Source organism: Panthera onca, chromosome B1, assembly GCF_046562875.1.
Source record: "Panthera onca isolate mPanOnc1 chromosome B1, mPanOnc1 haplotype 2, whole genome shotgun sequence".
NCBI classification, from domain to species: Eukaryota; Metazoa; Chordata; class Mammalia; order Carnivora; family Felidae; genus Panthera; species Panthera onca.
In genome coordinates, this window is record NC_138342.1 from 55,522,623 (window position 1) to 55,549,552 (window position 26,930).

The window sequence follows — 26,930 nt, forward strand, 5'->3', positions numbered from 1 at the left end:
CATTCTGTACTGTGGAAGCTTTCATATTACCAAATCATCTTCTTGTCTAATTTTTCAGTTTGTATTCTTTTACACGCACAGAATTTTATACATAAACTATATTATAAACTACAATAAGCAAGAGACTGTGCTATTCAAATCTTGGCATTCTTCATAGTCTTACACAAAATAGGTACACAATAACATTTTCATTAACTGATTCTCCAGCTGTGGTTAATCATAAACAACAGTGTGAAGAAAAAAAAAAATGCTGGCTTTTGCATATCTTCATGTCTTTTTCACTATATTCTGTCCCCTTCCTTTTTTTTCTCATTTACTTATTCATTCAACACAATGGATCAAGAGTTTTCTATGTGTAAGGCACTGTGACAACACTGGATAAAAATTAGTAAATGAGGTACCTGGGTAGTTCAGTTGGCTGGGGTTCAACTCTTGATTTTGGCTCAGGTCATGATCTCACAGTTCATGAGTTCAAGCCTCACATCAGGCTCTGTGCTGACAATGCGGAGCCTGCTTGGGATTGTTTCTCTCCCTCTCTCTCTGCACCTCCCCCTTGTGCTCGCTCTCTCTCTCTCTCTCACAATAAATAAACATTAAAAATTAGTAAATAAAAAGTTGTGGTCCCTGAACTCATAGAATAGAGGGACAGCAATAAGCAAAAATAAATTAATTACAAGAGGCAACTCATATAGTTAAGTAAGATAGTTTTATGGTTGGAGGGTCTATAATATGTAAGGGTTTTCCAAGGAGGGACATTTAAGTGAAATCTAAAAAATCAGAAAGAGTAAGCAAGAGCAAGATCATGGGACAATCTTCCAGGTAGAAGAAATTGAATGTGCAGATTATCCCCCACCCCTCAAAAAAAAAAGTCAATATGATAGAGAACAGTGAGAAAGGAGGAGTGTAGAAATTGGAGGAATAGTCAGAGGCAGAGCATTAAGCTCCTTAGACAACTTTGTAAAAAGTTTGGATTTTATTATAAGTACATAAAATGACTTATTCTAAGCCACTTATGAAATTTTAACCAAAATAAAACCTATCGTATGGGTTTTTAGTTTTTTTATTTTATTTTGAGAGAGACAGAGACAGTGTGAGTGGGGGAGTGGCAGAGAGAGAGGGAGACAGAGAATCCTCTACAGGCTCCGCACTGTCAGCACAGAGCCTGATGGGGGGCTCAAACTCATGAAACCATGAGATCATGACCTGAGCCTAAACCAAGAGTCGGACACTTAACCAACTGAGCCACCCAGGTGCTCCTATAATGTGTTTTTAACATCTGGTTGCTATGTAGACAGATATTAGAGGGAGCCTGAGTGGCAATGATTATGGTGAGCTGGCTATATGAATGATTATCTAGGTCCAGGATAGAGATAGTGAATTAGAAGTAGAAACATCAAATGTGAATGGATTAGACATGAGGATAAGGAAAAATAGTATTCTAGCAACTAGATGGACAGTGATGCCATTTGTTGAGTGGAAAAATGTAGGAAAGAGAGAGTGAGAAGGCAACAACTTTCAAAAACTGGATTTAGTTATAACTTCAAGATGCCTGTGAGAAATCCATGTGGAAATGTCAAGTAGGCCATTGAACGTACAAGTCTAGGGTTCAGAGATATCTGGGTTAGAGATAAAAATTTTTAGAATTAGAGTTATTGTATACCCATTGGTACTTCCCCTTTTTTTTCTGCTAAGAGATCCCTGCTTGCCTACAGAGAACTCATTCCATATGATCCAGTTGAAATTAAACTTGCCCCTTCTCCCACCTAACACCAGGTGGCACAGGTTTACTCTCTTGGTCACAGTGATTAGTGAAGGGTTGAGGAGGTATTCCAACTTTAGCCAACTATGTTGATTCTTCAAAATTTCCTTCAAGGACTATTACGGAAAAATTTCTTTTCTTGCTTCAGTTAATAACCTGGTAACATGTGAATATAGAATAAATGTAAGCTATTTTGTCTGCCACATGGAGAATAATAATAGCTTGAAGACACTGTTTGAGCCTCTGAATCCCACCATATCTGAAGTCAAATGAATCTCTAGGTTCTCCCACAGTCTTCTCTCCCTCCCTTCCTCCTTTCCTTCCTTCCTTCCTTCCTTCCTTCCTTCCTTCCTTCCTTCCTTCCTTCTGTTTGACTTGTTAATTGGGTTTCTGGTACTTTCTACCCAAAGTGTTCCATTTATTATGGGAATAGGAATTTACAGAGCAACAGAGCAACAGAAGAAGAAGAAGCAAAGTCAGGATCATGTCTCAGATGATCTGGAGGCCTAGCCAATGGGAATTATATGTCTATAATCACTTACACGCAAATATTTTTTTTTCCTCTTTCTTAAGGAGTTTCTTAAGAAGCTGAAATCACTTACAGATGATGAATTGTGGTAAAAGATGAAATGTAGCATACTTGTTCCCTATCTAAGCTGCATTTACTGGGAAGGTGTACTTATAATCCAGCTTCTAGAAATATTGATTGGGAACAGCTTACACCTGTACTTCTCCGGAGGCCTGCCTTGTCTAGCCTGAGCACCTCATTTATTGATGTCTGGGAGCTTATGCTCCACCTTACCTGGACAGCTCTAATTGGTATAACATAAATAGCCCAACCCTCTTATCTCTGGGTGCAATCACCTGTGAAGTAATTTAGTAATAATCTTTTGGATTATTCTGAGCATTGATTTTCAAAGTGAAGCTAATGATTCATAGAGGATGTGAAAAATATTAGAACTTCTATTTATATTTATTTTTCAATTAAAAAAAAACAAGTTTTCAGAGCACTGGCCCTAAGGTGTGGAATCTTTCCAAGAGTGCACTGATTAATTATCTAACATCTCCAAGGGGAAAGTGAAGATCAGTCTGTGTTAGAATATCTAGCTGAGTGCTAGTCTTAGAAAAGGTACACAGTAATTCCTTGCTGCATTGCATTGAATTAAATAGTCACTCTTCAGTGACTTTTTAACATAATTAAACTAGCAATTCTTAGAATGAAAACAATTATCTTGTTTTAATTACTATATTAGTTATTTTTTAAACTCTGCCAAAAACAATGGAGCACACGTCAAAATATAAATCTGTTTTCTAAACAAAACAGTTTTGTGGCAAACCCTACCACACATCTTGCTCTGGCATTTCAGATGGGCCTTGGGGCAGAGAATGACACTAGAGAAAATAACTATCTTAATTTTTTTTTTTTGCTGAACCTAATATTAGAGCACCTAAATATATAAAATAAATATTAACAGAAATGTAGGGAGAAAATAGCAGCAATACAATAATAGAGAATTTCAATAACCCACTTGACACACTGACTAGATCATTCAGTCAGAAAATCAATGCAGAAACAGAGCTGAACACAATAAATTAAATGACCTAAAAGACATATGCAGAACATGCCCTACAATAACAGCAGAATACACATTTTTCTCCAGTATGCATGGAACATTCTCTAGGATAGATCATATGTTAGGCTATAATCAAATTTCAATAAATTTAAGAAGATTGAAATATCAGTTATCTTTTCTGATCACAGTGGTATAAAACTAGAAATCAATAACAGTAGGAAAATAAGAAAATTCACAAATATGTGGAGATAAAACAACACATTCCTGAGTAAGCAATAAATCAAAGAAGAAATCAAAAGCAAAAACATCTTTAAAAAAGCAAAAAAAAAAAAATCTTGAGACAAATTGAATATTGATACACAACATACCAAAACTTAAGTGATACATAAAAAGCAATTATAAGAGGGAAGTTTATAGTGATAAACACTACATCAAGAAAGAAGAATCTACAATAAAAAACCTAACTTTATACCTCAAGGAACTAGAAAAAATAAACAAATAAAAACTAAGCCCAAAGTTAGCAGAAGGAAGGAAATAGATCAGAGCAGAAATAAATGAAATAGAGACCATAAAAATAATAGAGAAGATCAATGAAACCAAGAATAGGCTTTTGGAGAAGTTAAACAAAATTGACAAACCTTTAGTTAAACTAAGAAAAAAAGAGAGAAGACTCAAATAAATAAAATCAAGAATGGAAGAGGAGACATTACAACTGATACACAGAAATAAAAAGGATCGTAGGAGACTGCTATGAACAATTACAAGCCAAAAATTGGATAACATGGAAGAAATACGTATATTCCTGGAAACATGCAACCTATCAAAACTAAGTCATGAAGATACAGGAAATCTTTAAAGACCAATAACATAAAGGAGACTGAATCAGTAAACAATAATCTTGCGACAAAGAAAAGTACAGGACTAGATGGCTTTACTGGTGAATTCTACCAAACATTTAAAGAAGTAATACCAATCACCTCAAACTCTTCCAAAAAATTGAACAGGAAGAAATACTTCTAAACTAATTCTATGAGGCCAGCATTACCTGATACCAGAACCAGAGAAGACTATAGGAAAAGTACAGGCTAATATTCCTGATGAAACATAGATGCAAAAACCCTAAACAAAATGCTAGCAAACCAAATTCAACAACACATAAAAGGATCATACACCATGATCAAGTAGGATTTATCCCTGAAATACAAGAATGGTTCAACATAAGCACATTGATAAATGTAACACACCACATTAACGGAATGAAAAATAAAAATCATATGATCATCTTAATGGAGACAGAAGAAGCATTTGATAAAATTCAACATCCTTTCATGAGTAAAAACTCTTAACAAATTAGGCATGTACCTTAACATAGTAAAGGTCATATATGACAAGCCCACGGCTAACATCATATTCAGTGGTGAAAAGCTGAAAGCTTTTCCTTTAATCAGAAACAAGACAAGGATGTCCATTCTCACCACTTCTGTTCAACCCAGTGCTGAAAATCCCAGCTATTGAAGAAAACAAAAATCCCAGATAAGAGAAACAAATAAAAGGCATCCAAATCAGAATTGAAGAAGTAAAATTCTCTTAACAAATGACATGATCTTACAGTAGAAAACCCTAAAGATTACACGTTTCCTCCCCACACACCTCACAAACCTGTTAGAACTAATCAATGAATTCATTGAAGTTGGAAGATACACAATCAAAATACAAAAGTCAGTCACATTTCTATACACTAATAATGAACTATCTAAAAAAGAAATTAAGAAAATAATATAATTTTCAATAGCATCAAAAACAATAAAATATGTACTAGTAAACTAGTAAACTTAACCAAGGAGGTGAAAGATTTGTACACTGAAAATGATAAAACATTGATAAAAGAAATTGAAGAAGACACAAACAAATGGAAAGATATCTTGTGTTCATGGATTAGAAAAATTAGTATTGTTAAAATGTCCATTCTACCCAAAGCAATCTACAGATTCAATATAATACCTATCAAAATTACAATGGCAATTTTCCACAGATAGAAAAACAATCATAAAATTCATATTGAACCACAAAAGACCCTGAATAGCCAAAGCAATCTTGAATAAGAACAAAGCTGAGGGTATCACACTTCTTGAATTCAAATTATATTACAAAATTATAGTAATCAAAACAGTATGATACTGGCACAAAACCCAATATGTAGACCAATAGAAAAGAATAGACTACCCAAAAATAAAACCATGCATATATGGTCAACTAATCCTTGGCAAGGTCACCTAGAATACAAAATGGGGAAAGTATAATCTCTTCAATAAATGGTCTTAGGAAAACTGGTTTTTCACATGCAGAAGAATGAAATTAGATTCTTATCCTACTCCATATACAAAATGGATTAAAGTCTTACATTTAAGACCTGAAGCCATGAAACTCCTAGAAAAAAAACATGGAGAAAAAGGCCCTTGACACTGGTCCTGGCAATGATTTTTTGTATATGACACCAAAATCAGGTAAATAAATAAATAAATAAATAAATAAATAAATAAAGCAAGCCAAAAATAAACAAGTGGGATTACATTAAATTAATAGCTTCTGCATGGCAAAGGAAACCATCAACAAAATGAAAAAGCAACCTATGGGATGAGAGAAAATATTTGCAAATCATATAGTCGGTAAAGGGTTAATATCCAAAATATAAGCAATGACAAAAAAAAGAGCTTTTACTATTAAATCTAACCAAAGATGAATAAGACCTTTAAGAAAAACACTTTAAAGCTTTATTGAAATATAGTAAATATGGGTAAATAAATGAAGATATCAATTATTTCTCTAAATCTCTCGATTTGAAGCAATCTGAATAAAAATCCCAATATAAATGTTTGTATGTGTGCATATGTGGGTATTATTTGATATGAAAAGAAAAGGGTTAAGAATAACTAAGACATCCCTGAAGAAGATGGTGATAAATTCAGGTGTACTGGGTTGAATGATGGCCCCCTAAAAAGATATGTCTAAGTCTGGGAACATGTGAATGTGATCTTATTTGGTAGAATCTTTGCAGATCCTATGTTAAGGATTTCAAGATAAAACCAATGTGGTTTTATCCAGGAAAATCCTGAATCTAATGATTTTAATTTAATAATCCAATGCCTTTATTGGAGTGGAGAAGCACAGAGCAAAAGGTCAGGTGAAGATGGAAACACAGATCGCAGTTATGTAGCTATGTCAGGGAATGCCTGAACCTACCAGAAGCTGAAAGAGGCAAATAAAGATTCTTCCCTAGAACATTTCAAGGAACCCAGCCCTGTTAATACCTTGATTTCAGATTTCTAGCCCCCATAACTGTGAGAGAATAAATTTCTGTTATTTTAATCCACTAGTTTTTGGTAATTTGGTACAGCAACACTAAGAAACTAATATAACCAGTATCAACACTTACTGTCAAACTGCAGAGGTTAAAACATCGTGGTACTGACACAATGCAAAACAAGCTGATTGATGGAACAGATTAGAGAGCCCAGCAACATCCAGATTCACATATGGAAACTTGATTTGTGGCAGAAATGGCATGGCATATCAGCCAAAAAAAAAAAGACTGCTCAATCAGTGGTGCTAAGAGAACTGCTTACTCATATTGGGGGGGGGGGGGGGGGGGTTGAAATGAAATTAAATCTCTAAATCAAACACATATGCAAATATCAACTCCATGTAGAATGAATGCTTAAATGCAAAAAGGAAAAAGGATTTTTTTGACAGTGACATCAGTATCAGAAAGGATTTCTTTTACAAACACAAAGGGCACTAATAACAAAAGAATGATGTACGTAACTATATTAAAACTGAGAATACTGTTCATTAAAATATGTTATAAAGAAAATGAAAAGGCAAGCCACAAAATGGAAAAAAGGATTGAATTGAAAGAATTTTTCAATAATATAATGAACAAAGTATTCATTTCCCAAAAATGTTTCTAAGAAAAAATTAAAAACCAAAAATACAAGAAGACATGGTCATATTACACTGTATGTTAACTAAAGAAAAAAGAAAGAAAAAAGAAAAGTAATGGGAAAAAAATCATGAGTAGATATTTATAAAGGACAAAATACAAATGGTTGCTAACCACTGGTGAACCTTATTAATAATCAGGAAAATGCAAATTAAATCCACAATGAGTTACCGTTTTATACAGATACCAGTTTGGCAAAAGTCAATTTTGTAGAAAATTTTGGTGAGTAGGAAGGGCAAGATGAACTCTCATGCCCTGCTGGTGGTGGTGTAAATGTCTACAAACCCCCTGGAAAACCATTGATAAAAATCTGCTAAAGCTAAGTATTAGCATTACCTATAACCCAGCAAACCATCTGTTTGGTTCATGACCTACAGGAGGCTCTTGCACATGCACTAGGAGTACATGCGCTAAACTGAAAGGATGTTAATTAGCTGCATTATTCAGAATTACAAAGTAGCTCAAATGTTTGTCAATTGCAGAATGAATTAATAATTAGTAGTATATTCTTTTTAGGGCATTCTACACTGAAGTGAAAATAAATGAGCTATAGCTACATGCATCAAAATGGGAAAAATCTCAAAAATATAATGTTGAGTGAAAGAATGAAATCACAGAAGGATATAATATGATTACATTTACATAAAGTTCAAAAGAGGTAAAATTGCATACTATGCTATTTGAGTATGCATAAATAGGTGATAAAACCACAGAATGATTAAATCCAAATTCAAAATAGAAATGTTTAACTATGAAGAAGAGAGAGAGAGAAGAACATATAGAGGTTTCAGAAGTACTGGTAAAGTTCTGAAAACTGGTGGTGGGTTCTTGGATATTCTTTGAAATGTTTTACACACTTTTTAAAGTATGATGATACCCCAACAAAAATGAATGAAATATCAAATTTCAAATACCAAGACACATCATTATGAAATTTTAGAAAACAAAAAATAGAGTACAAAATCTTCTAGAGAAAGAAGACATTTCCTTAAAAGAAACACCATCTCTCATCAGCTGCATGTGATAGAATAAAAAAAATGAAGCAAGGTTTCAGATGGTCTGAAGAGAAGTGATTTTCAATTTAAAGTTTTATATTCGAACTGTTGCTTGAGTGGAACATAGGACTTTTTTCCAACATAAAGTAATTCATAAATGTTACCTCCCATGCACTTTTTTCTTAAGGAAGGTGCTTGAGGACATAACCCACCATATCAAGGAAAATATGGGATTCAAGAAGCAATGGATCTCACATGCTAGAGCAGTCCTGTTTTGACCCAGGTTACCTCTCTGAAGTGGACCTAGAAAGCAACCAGTTCAAATTGAAGCAGAAAGCACAAAGTTTTGAGAAGAATGAAAGAAATAAAGAAATATTGAGCCTTTGGACATATCTGAAGATATAGCAAAATGGTGGAGAACTTTAAAAAAATAAGTGAGTTGTATTTAAAATTGCTTCTGGGAGCATTCTTCTTTGAATAGCATAAAAATTGCTGCAACATGGTTATAAAAAACACTTGTTAAATGACAAACACTATTTCAACAACTATGGAAATGAAAAATACTTTCATTGGTTTTCAATAGTTAGAATCAACCTACATATAGATAAATAACTAAATAAAATGCAAATACTTTCCTACATTGTTAATAATTCAGAGAAAGGAAAGTAAAATGAGTGAAGGGTTGGAGTGCTAAGGTCATCTTTTAATTGAGCTAGTATTTACAGCTAATCATAAATAATCATACGAATTCAATCTCCTTTCTACAGAGCTATTGCTCTGTTGTTCCAGAATAACTCTCCTAAGCATTAAGGAGTACACTTTAAGCTAATATACTGGGTTTTGCTAAACAAATCTGTGGTCTCCGTGGACATGCTTTTCATGGGACGAAAAATAGAAGACTATCCTATTTGACTTTCTACTAGGATAGGTAAAGATCTAGCTTGTCTTATGTACTTTAAAAATTAGACATGCCTTGATAAATGTGTAAATTTTCAAGGTAAACCAAAATATTTGAGGGGCAGAACTAGATTTGAGATTGGCATCAAAAATTGCCAACATACATCCTCGTATGTGATGCTTTACATAATTTTAAAAGCAAAATAAACAAAATGATAAGGCAAAATGGCAATCCTACATTCTTATGTTGAAAAAGATTATGGAAAATGAACCAGGAAAGAAAATCAAGAGTTAAAAATAGGAAGAACATCTATTTGACTCATCAGGTTTTTTTGTTGTTGTTGCTAATTGGTGGCCTACTGTAATCTACATACGTTTAATGGTACATAACATTATTCTAAATATTTTACATATATTAAGTGGTTTAATCCTCATAACCATATGATCTATATATTATCTACAGTTCACAGAAGAAGAAGTTAAGGCAGGAAGAAGCTAAGTTCTTATAGCAACCATACTGAAAGTGAAACAGAAAACACACTCATAAACTTTTAGAATTTCTATTGAACTTACCATTCTCTCAATCTGATGACTCCTTTCTATAAACTCTCTTGAGCTTTTCATTCCATAACTTTCTTTGTATTTTATATTTGTTACTTTAAAAGAGGCAAGGTAATAGAATGACTTATCATCTGAAAGGTAAAAATAAATAAAAGGTCCATGCTTAAATATAATCAGTTTTGTGTCCCCCAACCCCAGGAAATAGATTTACCATAGTGCAGTTTATTTCTTCTTGGTGCAAAAATTATTGTGGACATTTTTCAAATATTTTATAATTTTATCATTGTACCCATCTAAAATAGAAAATTCAGGCCTCCAAGTATACTTTCAGAATACCTCATTTACAGTGTTTACGCATATCAAAATTTTCATACAATTGGACATGTAACATGGAAAGTAAATATTGAAAGTGACTGCTGAAAGTCATATAAAAATTATCAATTTCCTCAAAGAATTGTAGCATAAGTATATCTTAGCTGAGCTGTATTATGAAGATACATTGAACAGGCTATCAGTTTTTTCCATGCTATTAATAGGTACTAGTATTTATTGTTTTCACTTTCTTTTTGCCCATTTAACTCTCAATTCTCTGTAATCTACCCTTGACACACCAGTGTAACTGCCATTGTCTAGGACAACAGTCATAATATCTAAAAGCCACCTTTTTGGGGGTCTTTCTTCTTTTTAATCTTGATTTCTTTGCCGCCTTAATCATATTCCTTGAAACCCCATCCTAGACTTTATGGAGACATCTTCTAACTTTCTTTCTACCTGGCCACTCCTTCTCAGTTACCTTGGAGAGCTCTTTATTTTTACTTCTATCCTTAGCCACTTAGCATTTTATCCTTGTCCTGGTCATGTTAATGTTAGTTAACTCCTTCTGGGTGATCCTAATGGTGATGGCCTCAAACATCAAGTATTTGTTGATGTTGAAAGATCAACTGGGGCACATTTACATTTGCAAGGGTTTATTTGAGCAAAGGGCGATTCCAGTCGGGCAGCATCAAACCAAGTGATTAAGATCCCTCCACTGACAGAAGTGAAGGGAAATTTGTATAGACAGGATGTAAAAGAAAAGCAAGGAAATCATTTGATTGCCTGTAGCTTAAGCAGTTGCCTTATAAAGGAAAGCCTACTGAGCTGTTTGTGATAGTTGTTCTTAAGTTTCATTTTCTGAGATTTGAGTGCACTGACTCTGGTTTAGGTTTAGGTTTCCTTACGTAGGCTACCAAGGCATTAGAGCCACCTTAGTCCAATGACTTCCCTGTTTAATTATTTTAACAATTGATGACCCCTAAATTTTTATCTTCAAGCAAGATCTTTGTCATGAATTTCAATTCTCTATCAAATAAGGAGACTATTTGTTGGACATCAAATAGGCACCTTAAAAATAATATTTCCAAATGGAAATAATCATTTACTTCTTCCTGTACCCAAGCCTGCCCCACCTCCTACATTTTCTATCTTCATTAACAGCTCCATCATCCGCAATCACCCCAAACTTAGCTTCATCCTCATTTCCAACATCCAGTCTTTCCATCTCTAAGTTTTATGTATTGAATCTATTAATATATCTCAAGTCCTTTCTCCCACCCAGAGAAGCTACATCCTTAATTCAGGTCCTCATCAACCACCTAGCTAATATCTATCCAAAACAAAATGACTTTTTTATTCAAAAAGAAGTTGCCCATCTAGATTGTCTATCTTAAATGCTATCATCACAATGATATCATTACAACCAGACTAGAAATCTTAGACATTAGAAATCTTGATTTCTTTCTAATTAATCAGCAAGTTCTGACAATGTTATCTAAATTTTAAAAATCTATCTTCTATTCACATGTTGTACTCCTACTAGTGCTGTAGTTTATTCCCTTATTATTTATTGTCTAGAAAATGTAACAGCTGGGGCACCTGGGTGGCTTGGTCAGTTAAGCTTCTGACTTCGGTTCAGATCATGATCTCCTGGTTTGTGGGTTTGAGCCCCATGTCACGCTCTGTGCTGACAGCTCAGAACCTGGAGCCTGCTTTGGATTCTGTGACTCCCCCTCTCTCTGCCCCTCCGCTGCTCATGCTCTGTTTCCCTCTGTCTCTCAAAAAATGAATAAAAATGTAAAAAAAAAAAGAGAAATAAATAAAATGTAATAGCATACTAACTAATACCCTGCCTCAAGTTCTGTTTTTCTAAAATCTATTCCCCACATAGTAATCTTAAAACTGAAAATTTGACAAGATGACTTCCCCAATTAAAATGATTCCACTTTTCTCCGTTTCTTATGGAAAGGTGTCTTAACTATGATCTCCAAAAGTTTTCCTTGACCTAGATCCTACCTGTACCTTTGAGCATATTCTTTGCAACATTCCCCTTAGGATTTATGTTGAAACTACAGCAAACTGTTTGCATTTGTCTACATTTACCATGCTGGGTATTTGTTTCCCCCTAAGATTTTGCTTCTGTAAACCCTTTGCTTGAAATGCCATTCCAAAGGCATTTCCATGCATAAATTCTACTCATGACATTACTTCCAAATGGGGAAAATGTCTGGAACATTCAGCCTTAGTTAGATAAGGACTTCACAATTGTGCCACTATAACCATCCTGTGAAGAGCTCTATTTGGTACTTGCCACAATATCATAATAACCTATAGATTTTAGTCCACTGTAATGTCAAGTCTTTGAGCAAAGTATTGTACCATTTTTGCATTTGAAGAGGAAGTAACATTTTAGGTAATATGAGTAAAAAGAACAATACCTTAAGCTTTTTACAAGTCAAGGAAAAATAATTATTTCAATAGTCAATATTTCTTAAGTATATAATAGATCAGACTCTGTGCTAAGCATTCTAACTTTTAATTTAATTTATTTTTTTAAATTTTCAGACTATAAGTGCTATATTAGAAACTCTGAAATGAACAGAAGTATATAAAAAAAAGTAAAAGTAATCTATAACCCTAACATCTAGAAGGAACTAATATTATTATTTTGACTTATGTTTCTTTTTCTAAAAATATTGTTTCCATTGACTGCAACTTAGTGAATTAGGAAAGTACCCTGCCAAAATGACCCAGCTATTATATGATGGGCCTGAGATTAAAACCAAGGTTTTAATTTGACTCTAAATCCCATGGGAGTATATATTCCCCACATTCCTGGAACTGGAGCCAGTCTTGTAGAATGGGAAGACAAATGATGCTGTTTCAATCCAGACTTAACTAAGAACACTTAGGTTTTCAAGAAGTCAAAATATTAAAAATAGCTTTAGAGGAGTGCCTGGGTAGTTCAGTCCATTAAACATCTGACTCTTGATTTGGGTTCAGGTCATGATCTCACGGTTGTAAGATTGAGCCCTATATCAGGCTCCTCACTGGATGGGGAACCTCCCTTTCTCTCTGCCCCTCCCCTGCTTGTGCATGTGCACATGCAAGCAGTCTCTCTTTTCCCCCTCTCTCTAAAAAACAAACAAAAAAAAAACTTTAGAAAATTGAGTTTCTGGATTTTGTGAAAATATAATTCTAAAGGCAATTCTTCAAAATATTTCATGGAATTCTTTATAAAAGATATGTTTTTATCCTATAAGAAAAGATATAAGTAATTCTAAATAATTCTGAAAAAATTAATCTGGATAATGAAACTATTTGTTGAAAAATATAATTTACTATATAATTCTAGGTACCTAAAAAAAAGACAACTTGAAAACTCAGTGTTTGAATTTTTCTTGTTAATATTTCATGTGAATGGTGGTGGTGATGATTTCATTAATATTAAATTATCCTCACACAATTATGAAGCTATCATTATGTTTTTGGTATTTTTCATTGATATTTGATATTTTTCATTGGTTGAAGATATTTGCAACATATTCAATAGATCATGGATATATATATCCAGAATATAGAAAGAACTACACAAATCAATTAAGGACTTCAATAAAAAATGGGAAAAAGATTTGAACAGGCATTTTACAAAAACAGAAATCTAAATTATAAGTTAATACATGGATAAGTGCCCGGTGTTATTGGCAGTCATCGGGCAGATACAAATTAAAATTATAGTATGTAATAAGTCAGATACAAATTAAAATTACAGGGGCACCTGGGTGGCTCAGTCAGTTAAGCATCCGACTTCGGCTCAGGTCATGATCTCGAGGTTTGTGAGTTTGAGCCCTGCGTCGGGCTCTGTGCTGACAGCTCAGAGCCTGGAGCCTGCTTCGGATTCTGTCTCCTTCTCTCTCTGCCCCTCCCCCACTTGTGCTCTGTCTCTCTTGATCAAAAATAAATAAATGTATAAAATTAAAAGAAAATTTAAATTACAATAACACTACAATCTATACCAAATTAGCAAATATATAAAGTATGGCAATAGCAAATGCTGGTGAAAATATGGAATGCAGTGGGAACTCCCATACAGTACTGATAGAAAACAGCTTGGTTTTATCCATAAAGTTCAAAAAGCATATGCCCAGTGATGCAGCAACTCTACATCTGTTTATGTTCCCTTGATAAACTTCGCATATGTGTACCAATACATATGCATAAGAAGGTTCATAGCTGTATTGCTTTAATGTCTAAAACCTGGAACTACCCAAATGTCCATGAACATTAGAATAGATGAGTATGGCATGTGTAAGACAACAGAATATTAGTCAATATTGAAAATAAATAGACTAAAGCTAACTACAAAGTGGATGACACTTATAACAATATTGAGTAGCAACAAGGCTCAAAAGTATGTATAATTTACTATTCAATTATGACTTCATTTTTAAATATTTAATTTACCTTCATTTAAATAAAAAGGGAGGATCTAAATGGAAATCTCAAGGAAAAATAAGAATCCAACATTTCATCAGTCTTTTTATCATGATGAGTAACAAAAAGGTAGCTACATTAATTCTGTTAGGCACTTAATATTTAATTAATAACACAGAAATTTTCTTTTAAAGGGATACCCAAGAATTTATGGAGTTGTAAATATAAAACCTGAGAAAGAGGAAAGGTGGCTCCTGACATCTAGGAACTGGCCTGATACTATCGCCTAGGCCTTGGTATTCTGTTACAATTTTGTAGAACATCAACATTAGACAAGGCCACTCTGTGACAATATAGGTGATGACAAAAATGAGATCATCTATAGATATATCTGAGCTCAGACAAAAACACTGTTCAAACAAATAATCAAACAAGGCAAAACATTCCCTTATTCTGGCTATTATAAATGAGTGCTCTTTCTCCAACAGTTAACAGCGTTAGCCCCACTTCATTGCTGTTGTCGTTCAGGTAAGATTTATTAAGATACCAAATTACAGCATTATTCCAGCTCTCTGACAGCATCCAATGAAGGATGCATCCTACTTCCTTGAACCCTCCCTAAATCATTTAATACACCGTTTCCAACAGTCTCTGACCGCCTCATGGTCCCCCATGGTGTATGTTCTCCTCTGCTACAAGAATAAACCCACCTTGTTCAAATGCAACTGTAATTTTGGCGATATTTAATTGGAGGGCACTGACAAACCATTCATATTCTACAAGTCACTGGATTATTTTATAATCCTTATTTGAAAATTTCCCATATGTTAGGGAGTAGATAATTCATCAGAATGATAATACAGTGAAAGCTAATCATTCATAATTATTGAGATCCCTAGGATAAAAATAGCTTCCTCAAATATACTTCAATCCTAGTGATGTAAATTTTATCAAGTATGCTAAAATCCTTACTTCTGTTTTGATTATTTCATATATTTCATTTTTATTTTCCTGCCTTTTAGATCCATTTGTTTTCACTCTTTAAAATTATTATTTTTTAGATACTTTTTCTTCTTGGTGTTATCCTGGTCACTATACTGTGATTTCATTTCATTTTTATTTCTTTATGCTATAAAAATATGTATATTACTTTTTTGAAATGTGTCTATCATCTTATCTTTTGAAATGTATATGTTATTACCTCTATCTTATTCCTTGGATTCATTAATCCTTTGTCACAGACTATCTTCTCTTTTGTTTTACTAAATTTCCATCTATAATGATGCAGCTTTCAATTAACTGCAGGGAAGTTCCATGTAATAGATTTCTGAAATTCTTGAGTATTAACCTCTGTATTAGTTTCCTGTTGCTGCTGTCACAAATAACCACAAATTCGGAGGCTTAAAACAACACAAATTTATTATTTTACTGTTCTGGAGGTTAAAAGTCTGAAGTGAGTTTTATAGGACTACAGTCAAGTCCTGTTTTCAGAGCTGGTTCCTTCCGGAGGCTGTAAGGGGAGAATCTTTTTCCTTGCCTTTTCAGCTTCCAGAGGCTATCCTCATTCCTTGGCTTGTGGTTCCATATCACATTATTCCTTTTTGCCCCTGCTTCTGTCATCACATAGCCTTCTTCCTTCTTTAACTTGCTTGCCTCCCTTTTATAAAAACCTTGGAGTTACATTTAGGACCCATCTAGAAAATCCAGAGTAACTTTCCTTTCTCAGAAACCTTAACTTAATCACATCTGTAAAGTATTTTTTGCCATATAAGATAACATCCCAGGGTCCAAAGATTAAGACATGGGTAACCAAAGTGGGAAGGGAGGCATCATTCCGCCTAGGACAACCTCTATGACATTTTAAAAACACTATAATGCCATTATTTTTATTATCCCTTCATTTTTTTTTTCTTTTTTGAACACCTGCAGTATTGGGGATGGAGGACATTTTACACACAGAACTACTTTACTCCTTTTTGACCTGGGGATATATTAACAAGAAAGACATAATTACAGAGGACAATTTTGTTTATCCTTTTTATTTCATGAAAGTCAAAAAAATTGATATCTTCAATCCCCCAATAAAGTGGGTAGGAAGGTAAACTTAGCATGTTTGACAATATTTCATCACTTCCTGATCTTTCAAGTGTGACTTTATTGTTGTGAGTCATATGATTCTGGAGAATTTTAGTCAGTGACTCAGTCACATGTGTTTATAAATACACATGCCAAAGTAAAGGTAAATGAATATTGGTTGACTGTCATTGGTTTAATTAGTATTATCCATTTTTGCACATCATGCAAAATTGAGTTTTCCTTTCTTCCTCCAGTCATGAAACAATCTCTTTTTCCTTCAAAGATAATGTTTGATTTTTAGCCCATTAAAGATTCTTTTTTAGGTAACTTTTCTCTTATCATCTTTGCTTGGGGAACTCATTAATATATTGTTTTTGAAAAACGAAAACATATTAAACTCAGCACACGATGTGATTTGTATCTATTCTAAAGATTAAGCTTTCATTCTTCTTTCTCATTTTAAAACTATTGCTTTTAGATGTCTATCCATGTGATAAGGTATATTGCAAGCTTCACTGGCTGGAAATATGTAACCCTGAACTCAATAATGGAACAAACAATAACTTAACGTCAATAAGAAATTAGTAATTAAAATTTTAATATCATGCAAATAGCATTTTTTTATACAACAGAGAATTTCAAGATATTAAGTCATAGAGCACTTAGGCAATAAAAATGTGACCTGGATACTTACCCTCAACAACAAAATGAGTAACGATACCAATTGCAATTCCTATGATTGCTACAATTGCCAATGTGAAAAGAGCTAGACGTATAGGATCCCAAAATTGTTGTCTTCTTTGATATTCAACTTGTGGGTAATCAACTTCTGAAAACTCAACTGGTCTGTGAAAACAGAAAGAAACAGTAAAACAATTTAGAAGTCATTATGGTTCTACTTTATGTCCATTTGTTATGTTCCTCTAAGAAAATCCTTTATACTGCTAAAAAGTAGGATACTTGGATCTTGAAAAGAAGACAAGGCTTTAATTTGCATACCCTCTCCCAATACCCGAATCACAGCATAAATTTTGGTTAAAGTTCTACCAATGTTGTCATTCAAGTGAGAATATTTTCTCACTGCATTTTGTCTGACATATTGGCAATTTGAAATTTGGGGAAGTGCAAAGACTCACTTAATAAAAAGATAATTTATAAATAACATTTCAACATTTTAATAAGAAGTTTCTAGCAACAGTTATATAATAATCTCATCAGTTCTGCTTGATTAAAAATAAAAAAATAATATTAATACTTTTTAATGATTTGTTTTAAAAGTGGCAACACTGCTTTAAAAGACCTGATCATGGTTCTTTGAATATCATTAGCACCTCCCAATGAAATCACCAATTGTGAGTTCTTCTTGATAAGACTCCAGTTCCCAGGAAGAATGTTTATTTCCACTTGACTTTTACCTGTCTCTACTCATGCACTATTTCCCCACTCAAAATATCTTAAGCCATTGAAATTATCTTTCTCTAACTTGAAAGTTGGCATTTATTTATTTTCCAAATCCCTGAATAGCATTCAAAGTTTAATATCTTGCAAGTGAGATATTTTTATGTTTTTATATATTTTTAAAATTTTTTAATGTTTATTTATTTTTGAGAGTGCTGTCAGCACAGAGCCTGATATGGGGCTCAAAACTACAGACCCTGATATCATGACCTGAGCTGAAGTCAGACACTTAACCAGCTGAGGCACCCAGGTGCCCCAAGTTTTTATATTTTTAACTTTATCTAACAATATTTATTACAAACTTTATTCATTGAATGAGATATAGAAAGTTCTTAGAATAGTACCTACCATATGACAAAAATGTTTCAGAAACAGTTCTAGATCCCTAGAGATATGAAGATTTTAAGATACGCTCTTTGCCTTTAGGACGTTCACTCTTTAAAAGAGGATACCAATGTGGAAACAAGTAATTAATATATAGCATGAAATGTACCAGAATAAAACTTTGTGCAAGAAGAGAAAACAATTAACTTTTTGGAGGACTGTGTCAGGAGATTTCATCAAGAAGGTGACACGATTAAATTTTGAGTGTGAATAGGGATATGTTCTGAAACCCCCAGTGGATGACTGGAATTGTGAATAGTATCAAACCCTATGTTTTTCCCTATACATACATAAGTATGATAAAGTATAATTTATAAATAAGGCATAGTAGGAGATTGACAGCAATCTCTGATAATAAAATAGAGTGATTGTAACAAGCTATTGTAATAAAAGTTATGCAAATGTGGTCTCTTTCAAAATATCTTACTGTACTGTGCTCACCCTTCTTGTGATGATGTGAGATGAATGACATAAGCATTGGGACTAGCGTTAGGCTACTGACTTTCTAACAAGTCAGAAGGAGGATTATCTGCTTTAGGTTGACCACAGGTAACTGAAATCACAGAAAGTGAAGTCTCAAATAAGCAAGGGGTGGGGGTGATGGTACTGATGTAATTAGTACTGGGATTGAAAATATATACGTGCTTTTGTCCTCAAAGAACTTATTATGGTCTCCAAAGTATGTTCATGGTTTCATGTTTTCTCAGCACTGCTGTACTAGAAAGAGGATATGCTAAGGCTGGTGGGCGGATCAGCTCATGAGGAGTCCCGTAACCCAAAGTAAACAGTTTGAAATTGACTCTGCTGAAGATGGGGAGCCAATAAAAGTTTTAATCAGACTGAGAATTTAAGATAATAACAGGATGGGGATTAGAGCAAGAGTGCAGAGAGAAAGACTAGTTTAAAGGTTATTTTGAAGGTCCCGGAGAAAGATGGTGAGGACCTGAGCCAAGGCTGGAGCAGTGGGATGGAGAGGAGGAGATGGATTTAGTCAGTTCTTGACTTTTGCTGGCTGAATGCTTAGCTGTGGGATAAGCCATTAATTAATGGCTCCCTTGTTTTAATGTTTAGGTAAATGATTGTGTCTCCTGGCAAGATGAGAAAGATTAAAGGAAGAGACAGTGATTTCAATTGAGACATCAATGTTGTTAGTAATGAACAATGTGCTGTCCTTACACTTGGTTCTGAGCCAAATGGAAAGTCCTTATTTTATGCCCTTTTCTCGTTGACTCATTTTATTTTAGTTGTGTCACCGATACCTGTTTGCATGCCTCTAATAAAAGCCAATGTTAAAGTTGGCACCACAGACCCAGAATAAAAAAAAATGATTAATATCCCCATGTGCAATACCTTCTTCCTCACCCATAATTGAAGTTTCCATATACAAGATCTTTGACATTAAAAATTCTTGATTATTTATTTTGTGGATATTTTGGTTGCTGAGGTTTTTCTCACTTTCTTTTTTCCTAAGTTTTATCAATTTGCTTTGTTGTACCTGACCCCTTCAAGATGCAAGAAATGGCCAAAAACAAATTCTGTCAAATTTGTGGGGATTATAGCCATATATTAAGCCATGATAACATTGCATCATGGTGAAGAAGATTTTTTGAATCATGGCCGTATTTAATTTTAAAACGAATTTAGTCTGGTGATCAGTTATTCTCAGTCTGATGTAATTGAGATGTTGACTTTTGTCTCACAGAAGTTGAAGTAAGTTTTACCAAATACTCATTTCCATGTTTTGAGGTAGAGCTGGCAGAAACATTATGCAGATACCAGCTACGTACAAAGGAAGTGGTCTTTAGCCTAATTGGGAAAATAAGATTATAAAACCCAACAAAGCATTCAAAAAAATTTGTAAATTTGTTGGCTAGTCTGTTGTAAAATGTTTGTGCTGGGCATAATAAGCAAAACAAAATGCATCCAAGTCTTAAGTATGCAATAACTAGAATTTGGCTATGAAAAGTTAGAAAGATATTTTAAAATACGTAACAGGTTCAAACTTTGAAAAAGATTGTTTTATTTTGATGACATTTCAAATCCCTTTGTATTTTCCTGTATGTTTATTCTGATTTGTACATGACAATTATTTCTTTAAATCGGAATATGAGTCTGATGCTAAATGGAACCTTTTAACCTTTTTATGGGACTTTGTATTGTATTTATTTCAAAGAGAATTAAGCCTTTGTTCCCTTCATTTTTGAGAAGGAGGGTTGTTTGTTTTGCCTTGTTTTATTTTCTTCATGTTAAAATGAAATTAAAATTAAAAATGGGAAATATCTAAGTGGAGAAGGAAAATACAACTCAAATATATTCCTCCATTGAAGCAAATTTTTAAAAGTTAAATGGAAAATGTTGGTACATGCTCCAAAGGGGTAACTACTTTTTTTATGATGGACATAAACCCAGATAAACTGGATTTAATCCTGGTTTTGCTCATAATAGCAAGTTAGTTAAATTCTGAAGCTCAGTCTTCTCACCTGTAAAATGAGGAAGCATTTTATGGCTTTGCTAGGATTGAAAACAGTACAAAAAGATCAAGCTTTGAAAACCAGCAAGGTTCGCCTCCACCAGACTCACAGATTTGTAGCAAACTGCGAATAGCTCTTAAAGGTTCCCAGGAACTCACCTGCCCCAGCGCCTAGCTATTTCATTCTTATGATTTAACTCAGGTAGATATAGCTGACTAACTACAGTATCCCAGACCAAAAAGATGTCTGTAAAAAAGTTCAGTCTATGCCCTTCTCTGCAGACAGCCTCACAAATGCTCTGATGAAAAGAGCAAACATAACCTCTCCTCCAAAATGCCATTTGTTTAGATTAGCAATTAAGTTCAGAGTTATGTCCTCTTTTAGAGGCAGATTCTTTGGTGACAAGTGCTGTAATCATACCTAAATAAATAAGTGAGAAAGCTTGCCTCTCTCAAAAACTAGTTGTAATAAGCTCTATGATTACTGTAGCAAAGATGGCTGACTGTTGGACATATGATGCTTACCAGAGTTCAGTCATGCACTTTTAGAAAATTTATTTAAGCAATTGAAATTGAGTTGCTTTTCCCCAGTTTCTTTTCCAGAACTTTTCTTAAAATGGAGGCATTTATAACAAAATTATTCAGATTCTAACTAGTGTAGTGTAAGTAGAAGTATGCAGAAAGAAGCATATCTTTGTGCATTAAATAGCATGTGTATTTTTCTTCTATGTTAGGTACAATGGGGGAGATTATTGTATGATTAAGATATCTCTCAGTCCTTCAGATCTCAGTCCCATATATCTTTAGGTTATAGATCTTAATATGAGAATCATTGGAACAAAGCTGTTCAAAATCCATGAAATATGGAAAAATTATAGTATTTTTTACCAGATTCAGGAATAATGAATTAGAAATAAGTCATGAAAATTAAAATAGCCTATTCGTGCCTAAATTACTCTTATTCCAGAATTCTCAAAATTAATCCATTTGTATCCTTTTAAAGAGTTAGGGGCAGCTAGCTGGGTGGCTCAGTCGGTTCAGAGTTGGTCTGATTCTTGATTTCGGCTCAGGTCATGATCTCACAGTCATGAGATTGGGTCCCGTATAAGGCTCCACACTGGCATGGAACCTACTTAAGATTCTCTCTCTCTCTGTCTCTCTCTCTCTCTCTCTCTCTCTGTCTCTCTCTCTCTCTCTCTCTCTGTCTCTCTCATTCTCTCTCTCTCTCTCTCTCTCTCTCTCTCTCTTTCTTCCTCTGCCTCCCCCCACTCACACACACACTCTCTATCTCAAAAAAATTCAATAAATAAATAAATAAATAAATAAATAAGAAAAATAAAGAGTTAATTGAAATATATGTAAGCCTATATGGTTCAGGGGGATTATACCAGTCACAGAGGATACTCACATGATAGACATTCCCAAGCTAGAGTAAAACTTTCTTACTCAGCAAACATAACTACTAGATATTATCTAGATGGAATAAAGAGTCAGGTGGCAAAAAGGTTAATTTTTAAATTCATATTTAGGATTTATCTTCTGCCTGTCATTTTGCTTGATAGGACTTAAACCACTAATTTGAGACCCTCAATAGCATGTGTTTTGGTACAGTACCCTGCCTCTTTTTAAACTTTAATCTGTTTTAGTTAATTCAGTTATAAAATTGGCATTTTAGTTAATTCACCATATTTCATTACTGAAATATACTGGCATTGCTTTTCCCATTTCTAAACTTCCTATTATAGTTGTGTGTGTGTGCGTGTGTGTGCGTGTATGTGCATGTGTGTGTGTGTGTGTGTGTTTGTTTGATTTTCTAAGTTTATATCACTGGAAAACATTTATGCTATTGTTGAATAATTATTTCTTGGTTTAGCATTGGTGTTGGTATTAGTGTTAGCATTGATAGACTAATTCTCAGCTTCTCTGAGCTAATTACTAATTATACTCTTTTCAGGTCATATATATATAATAGGCATTTAATAATAACTAATAGAGATATAATTAAAATATCTGTATTATTTATACTATAGTATTTTATTTGTAGATGCTGAGGCAAAGCTTGGTTTGTGCTTTGTAAATGTGGGTATTATCTACTTTCTCTGAACTCCACACAGACTAGAAGTTTCTTCAATACTTTTTTTTTCTCCTATAGTCTTACTATGCGATTATTGAGTTCATGGTAAAAGATCCCAACACTATATTATCACATTACCATAATAATATGACAATTAGTTTATTGATGTGAAATATGTCAAGTGTTTATCTCTAGACAAAGTTCTGCTACTACTGAATTTGGAACCCAGATACATGATTCATGATCTGGCCAGTGGAACCGCTATATGTCCTTTTGTTATACTTAATTCAATTCTATTTAAGAAACTTATTATGTGCCTAATATATTCCAGCATATATTCAAGAGGCTTATGGTAGAGTAGAAAGATATAAAATAATAAAATGAATATAGTGTCATAGGAAAAATAATAGATTTACCAAGTACAGTGATAAGTAAATATGGAATATTGAATAATAAAGGTGTTTGGGAAAGGGATAGAGAGGCATACAGGAAAGACATCTCAGACATGACAGTTGAGCAGGACCTTGATGGATCAAAGGAGCTCTCCAGCATGTGATATGGGTTAAATACATCCTGCTCCTGTTTACTCCTTGCTTGCAAGCAGAACAACTTCTCATTATTATAAAAGCACCTTTTTAAACAGGAATATGGAGTCAGAGGGAGTGCCGGAAGATGGCGGCGTAGGAGGACGCGGGGCTCACAGCGCGTCCTGCCGATCACTTAGATTCCACCTACACCTGCCTAAAGAACCCAGAAAACCGCCAGAGGATTAGCAGAAGGGAGTCTCCGGAGTCAAGCGCAGACTAGAGGCCCACGGAAGAGGGTAGGAAGGGCGGCGAGGCGGTGCGCGCTCCACGGACTGGCGGGAGGGAGCCGGGGCGGAGGGGCGGCTCGCCGGCCAAGCAGAGCCCCCGAGTCTGGCTGGCAAAAGCGGAGGGGCCGGACAGACTGTGTTCCGACAGCAAGCGCGACTTAGCGTCTGGGAGGTCATAAGTTAACAGCTCTGCTCGGAAAGCGGGAAGGCTGGAGGACAAAGGGAGGGAGAGCTGCTGAGCCCCCGGACGGCAGAGCTCAGCTTGGCGGGGAACAAAGGCGCCAGCGCCATCTCCCCCGCCCATCCCCCAGCCAAAATCCCAAAGGGAACCAGTTCCTGCCAGGGAACTTGCTCGCTCCGCGCAAACACCCAACTCTGTGCTTCTGCGGAGCCAAACCTCCGGCAGCGGATCTGACTCCCTCCCGCTGCCACAGGGCTCCTCCTGAAGTGGATCACCTAAGGAGAAGCGAGCTAAGCCTGCCCCTCCAGCCCCCGTGCACCTTGCCTACCCACCCCAGCTAATACGCCAGATCCCCAGCACCACAAGCCTGGCAGTGTGCAAGTAGCCCAGACGGGACACGCCACCCCACAGTGAATCCCGCCCCTAGGAGAGGGGAAGAGAAGGCACACACCAGTCTGACTGTGGCCCCAGCAGTGGGCTGGGGGCAGACATCGGGTCGGACTGCGGCCCCGCCCACTAACTCCAGTTATACACCACAGCACAGGGGAAGTGCACTGCAGGTCCTCACCACGCCAGGGACTCTCCAAAATGACCAAACGGAAGAATTCCCCTCAGAAGAATCTCCAGGAAATAACAACAGCTAATGAACTGATCAAAAAGGATTTAAATAATATAACAGAAAGTGAATTTAGAATAATAGTCATAAAATTAATCGCTGGGCTTGAAAACAGTATACAGGACAGCAGAGAATCTCTTGCCACAAAGATCGAGGGACTAAGGAACAGTCACGAGGAGTTGAAAAACGCTTTAAACGAATTGCAAAACAAAATGGAATCCACGATGGCTCGGCTTGTAGAGGCAGAGGAGAGAATAGGTGAACTAGAAGATAAAGTTATGGAGAAAGAGGAAGCTGAAAGAAAGAGAGATAAAAAAATCCAGGAGTATGAGGGGAAAATTAGAGAACTAAGTGATACACTAAAAAAAAATAATATACGCATAATTGGTATCCCAGAGGAGGAAGAGAGAGGGAAGGGTGCTGAAGGGGTACTTGAACAAATTATAGCTGAGAACTTCCCTGAACTGGGGAAGGAAAAAGGCATTGAAATCCAAGAGGCACAGAGAACTCCCTTCAGACGTAACTTGAATCGATCTTCTGCACGACATATCATAGTGAAACTGGCAAAATACAAGGATAAAGAGAAAATTCTGAAAGCAGCAAGGGATAAACGTGCCCTCATATATAAAGGGAGACCTATAAGACTTGTGACTGATCTCTCCTTTGAAACTTGGCAGGCCAGAAAGGCTTGGCACGATATCTACAGTGTGCTAAACAGAAAAAATATGCAGCCGAGAATCCTTTATCCAGCAAGTCTGTCATTTAGAATAGAAGGAGAGATAAAGGTCTTCCCAAACAAACAAAAACTGAAGGAATTTGTCACCACGAAACCAGCCCTACAAGAGATCCTAAGGGGGATCCTGTGAGACAAAGTACCAGAGACATCACTACAAGCATAAAACATACAGACATCACAATGACTCTAAACCCATATCTTTCTATAATAACACTGAATGTAAATGGATTAAATGCGCCAACTAAAAGACATAGGGTATCAGAATGGATAAAAAAACAAGACCCATCTATTTGCTGTCTACAAGAGACTCATTTTAGATCTGAGGACACCTTTAGATTGAGAGTGAGGGGATGGAGAACTATTTATCATGCTCCTGGAAGCCAAAAGAAAGCTGGAGTAGCCATACTTATATCAGACAAACTAGACTTTAAATTAAAGGCTGTAACAAGAGATGAAGAAGGGCATTATATAATAATCACAGGGTCTATCCACCAGGAAGAGCTAACTATTATAAATGTCTATGCGCCAAATACCCGAGCCCCCAGATATATAAAACAATTACTCATAAACATAAGCAACCTCATTGATAAGAATGTGGTCATTGCAGGGGACTTTAACACCCCACTTACATAAATGGATAGATCATCTAGACACACAGTCAATAAAGAAACAAGGGCCCTGAATGATACATTGGATCAGATGGACTTGACAGATATATTTAGAACTCTGCATCCCAAAGCAACAGAATATACTTTCTTCTCGAGTGCACATGGAACATTCTCCAAGATAGATCATATACTGGGTCACAAAACAGCCCTTCATAAGTTTACAAGAATTGAAATTATACCATGCATACTTTCAGACCACAATGCTATGAAGCTTGAAATCAACCACAGGAAAAAGTCTGGAAAACCTCCAAAAGCATGGAGGTTAAAGAACACCCTACTAACGAATGAGTGGGTCAACCAGGCAATTAGAGAAGAAATTAAAACATATATGGAAACAAACGAAAATGAAAATACAACAATCCAAACGCTCTGGGATGCAGCGAAGGCAGTCCTGAGAGGAAAATACATTGCAATCCAGGCCTATCTCAAGAAACAAGAAAAATCCCAAATACAAAATCTAACAGCACACCTAAAGGAAATAGAAGCAGAACAGCAAAGGCAGCCTAAACCCAGCAGAAGAAGAGAAATAATAAAGGTCAGAGCAGAAATAAACAATATAGAATCTAAAAAAACTGTAGAGCAGATCAACGAAACCAAGAGTTGGTTTTTTGAAAAAATAAACAAAATTGACAAACCTCTAGCCAGGCTTCTCAAAAAGAAAAGGGAGATGACCCAAATAGATAAAATCATGAATGAAAATGGAATGATTACAACCAATCCCTCAGAGATACAAACAATTATCAGGGAATACTATGAAAAATTATATGCCAGCAAATTGGACAACCTGGAAGAAATGGACAAATTTCTAAACACCCACACTCTTCCAAAACTCAATCAGGAGGAAATAGAAAGCTTGAACAGACCCATAACCAGCGAAGAAATTGAATCGGTTATCAAAAATCTCCCAACAAATAAGAG

At 35.2% G+C, this 26,930-nt stretch overlaps 1 protein-coding gene across 1 annotated transcript in view; it reads right to left on the minus strand.

The window, feature by feature from the left end:
- Positions 1-18,040, minus strand: part of LOC132693087 (transmembrane protease serine 11F) — a 39,553-nt gene extending 21,513 nt beyond the window's left edge. The window contains exons 1-3 of the mRNA XM_081795428.1: positions 18,027-18,040; positions 17,306-17,457; positions 9,799-9,917 (exon numbers count right to left, since the gene is read on the minus strand). Of these exons, the coding sequence (XP_081651554.1) occupies positions 9,799-9,917; positions 17,306-17,457; positions 18,027-18,040 (285 nt within the window). The remainder of the gene's footprint in view (positions 1-9,798; positions 9,918-17,305; positions 17,458-18,026) is intronic.
- Positions 18,041-26,930: the final 8,890 nt, after the last annotated feature.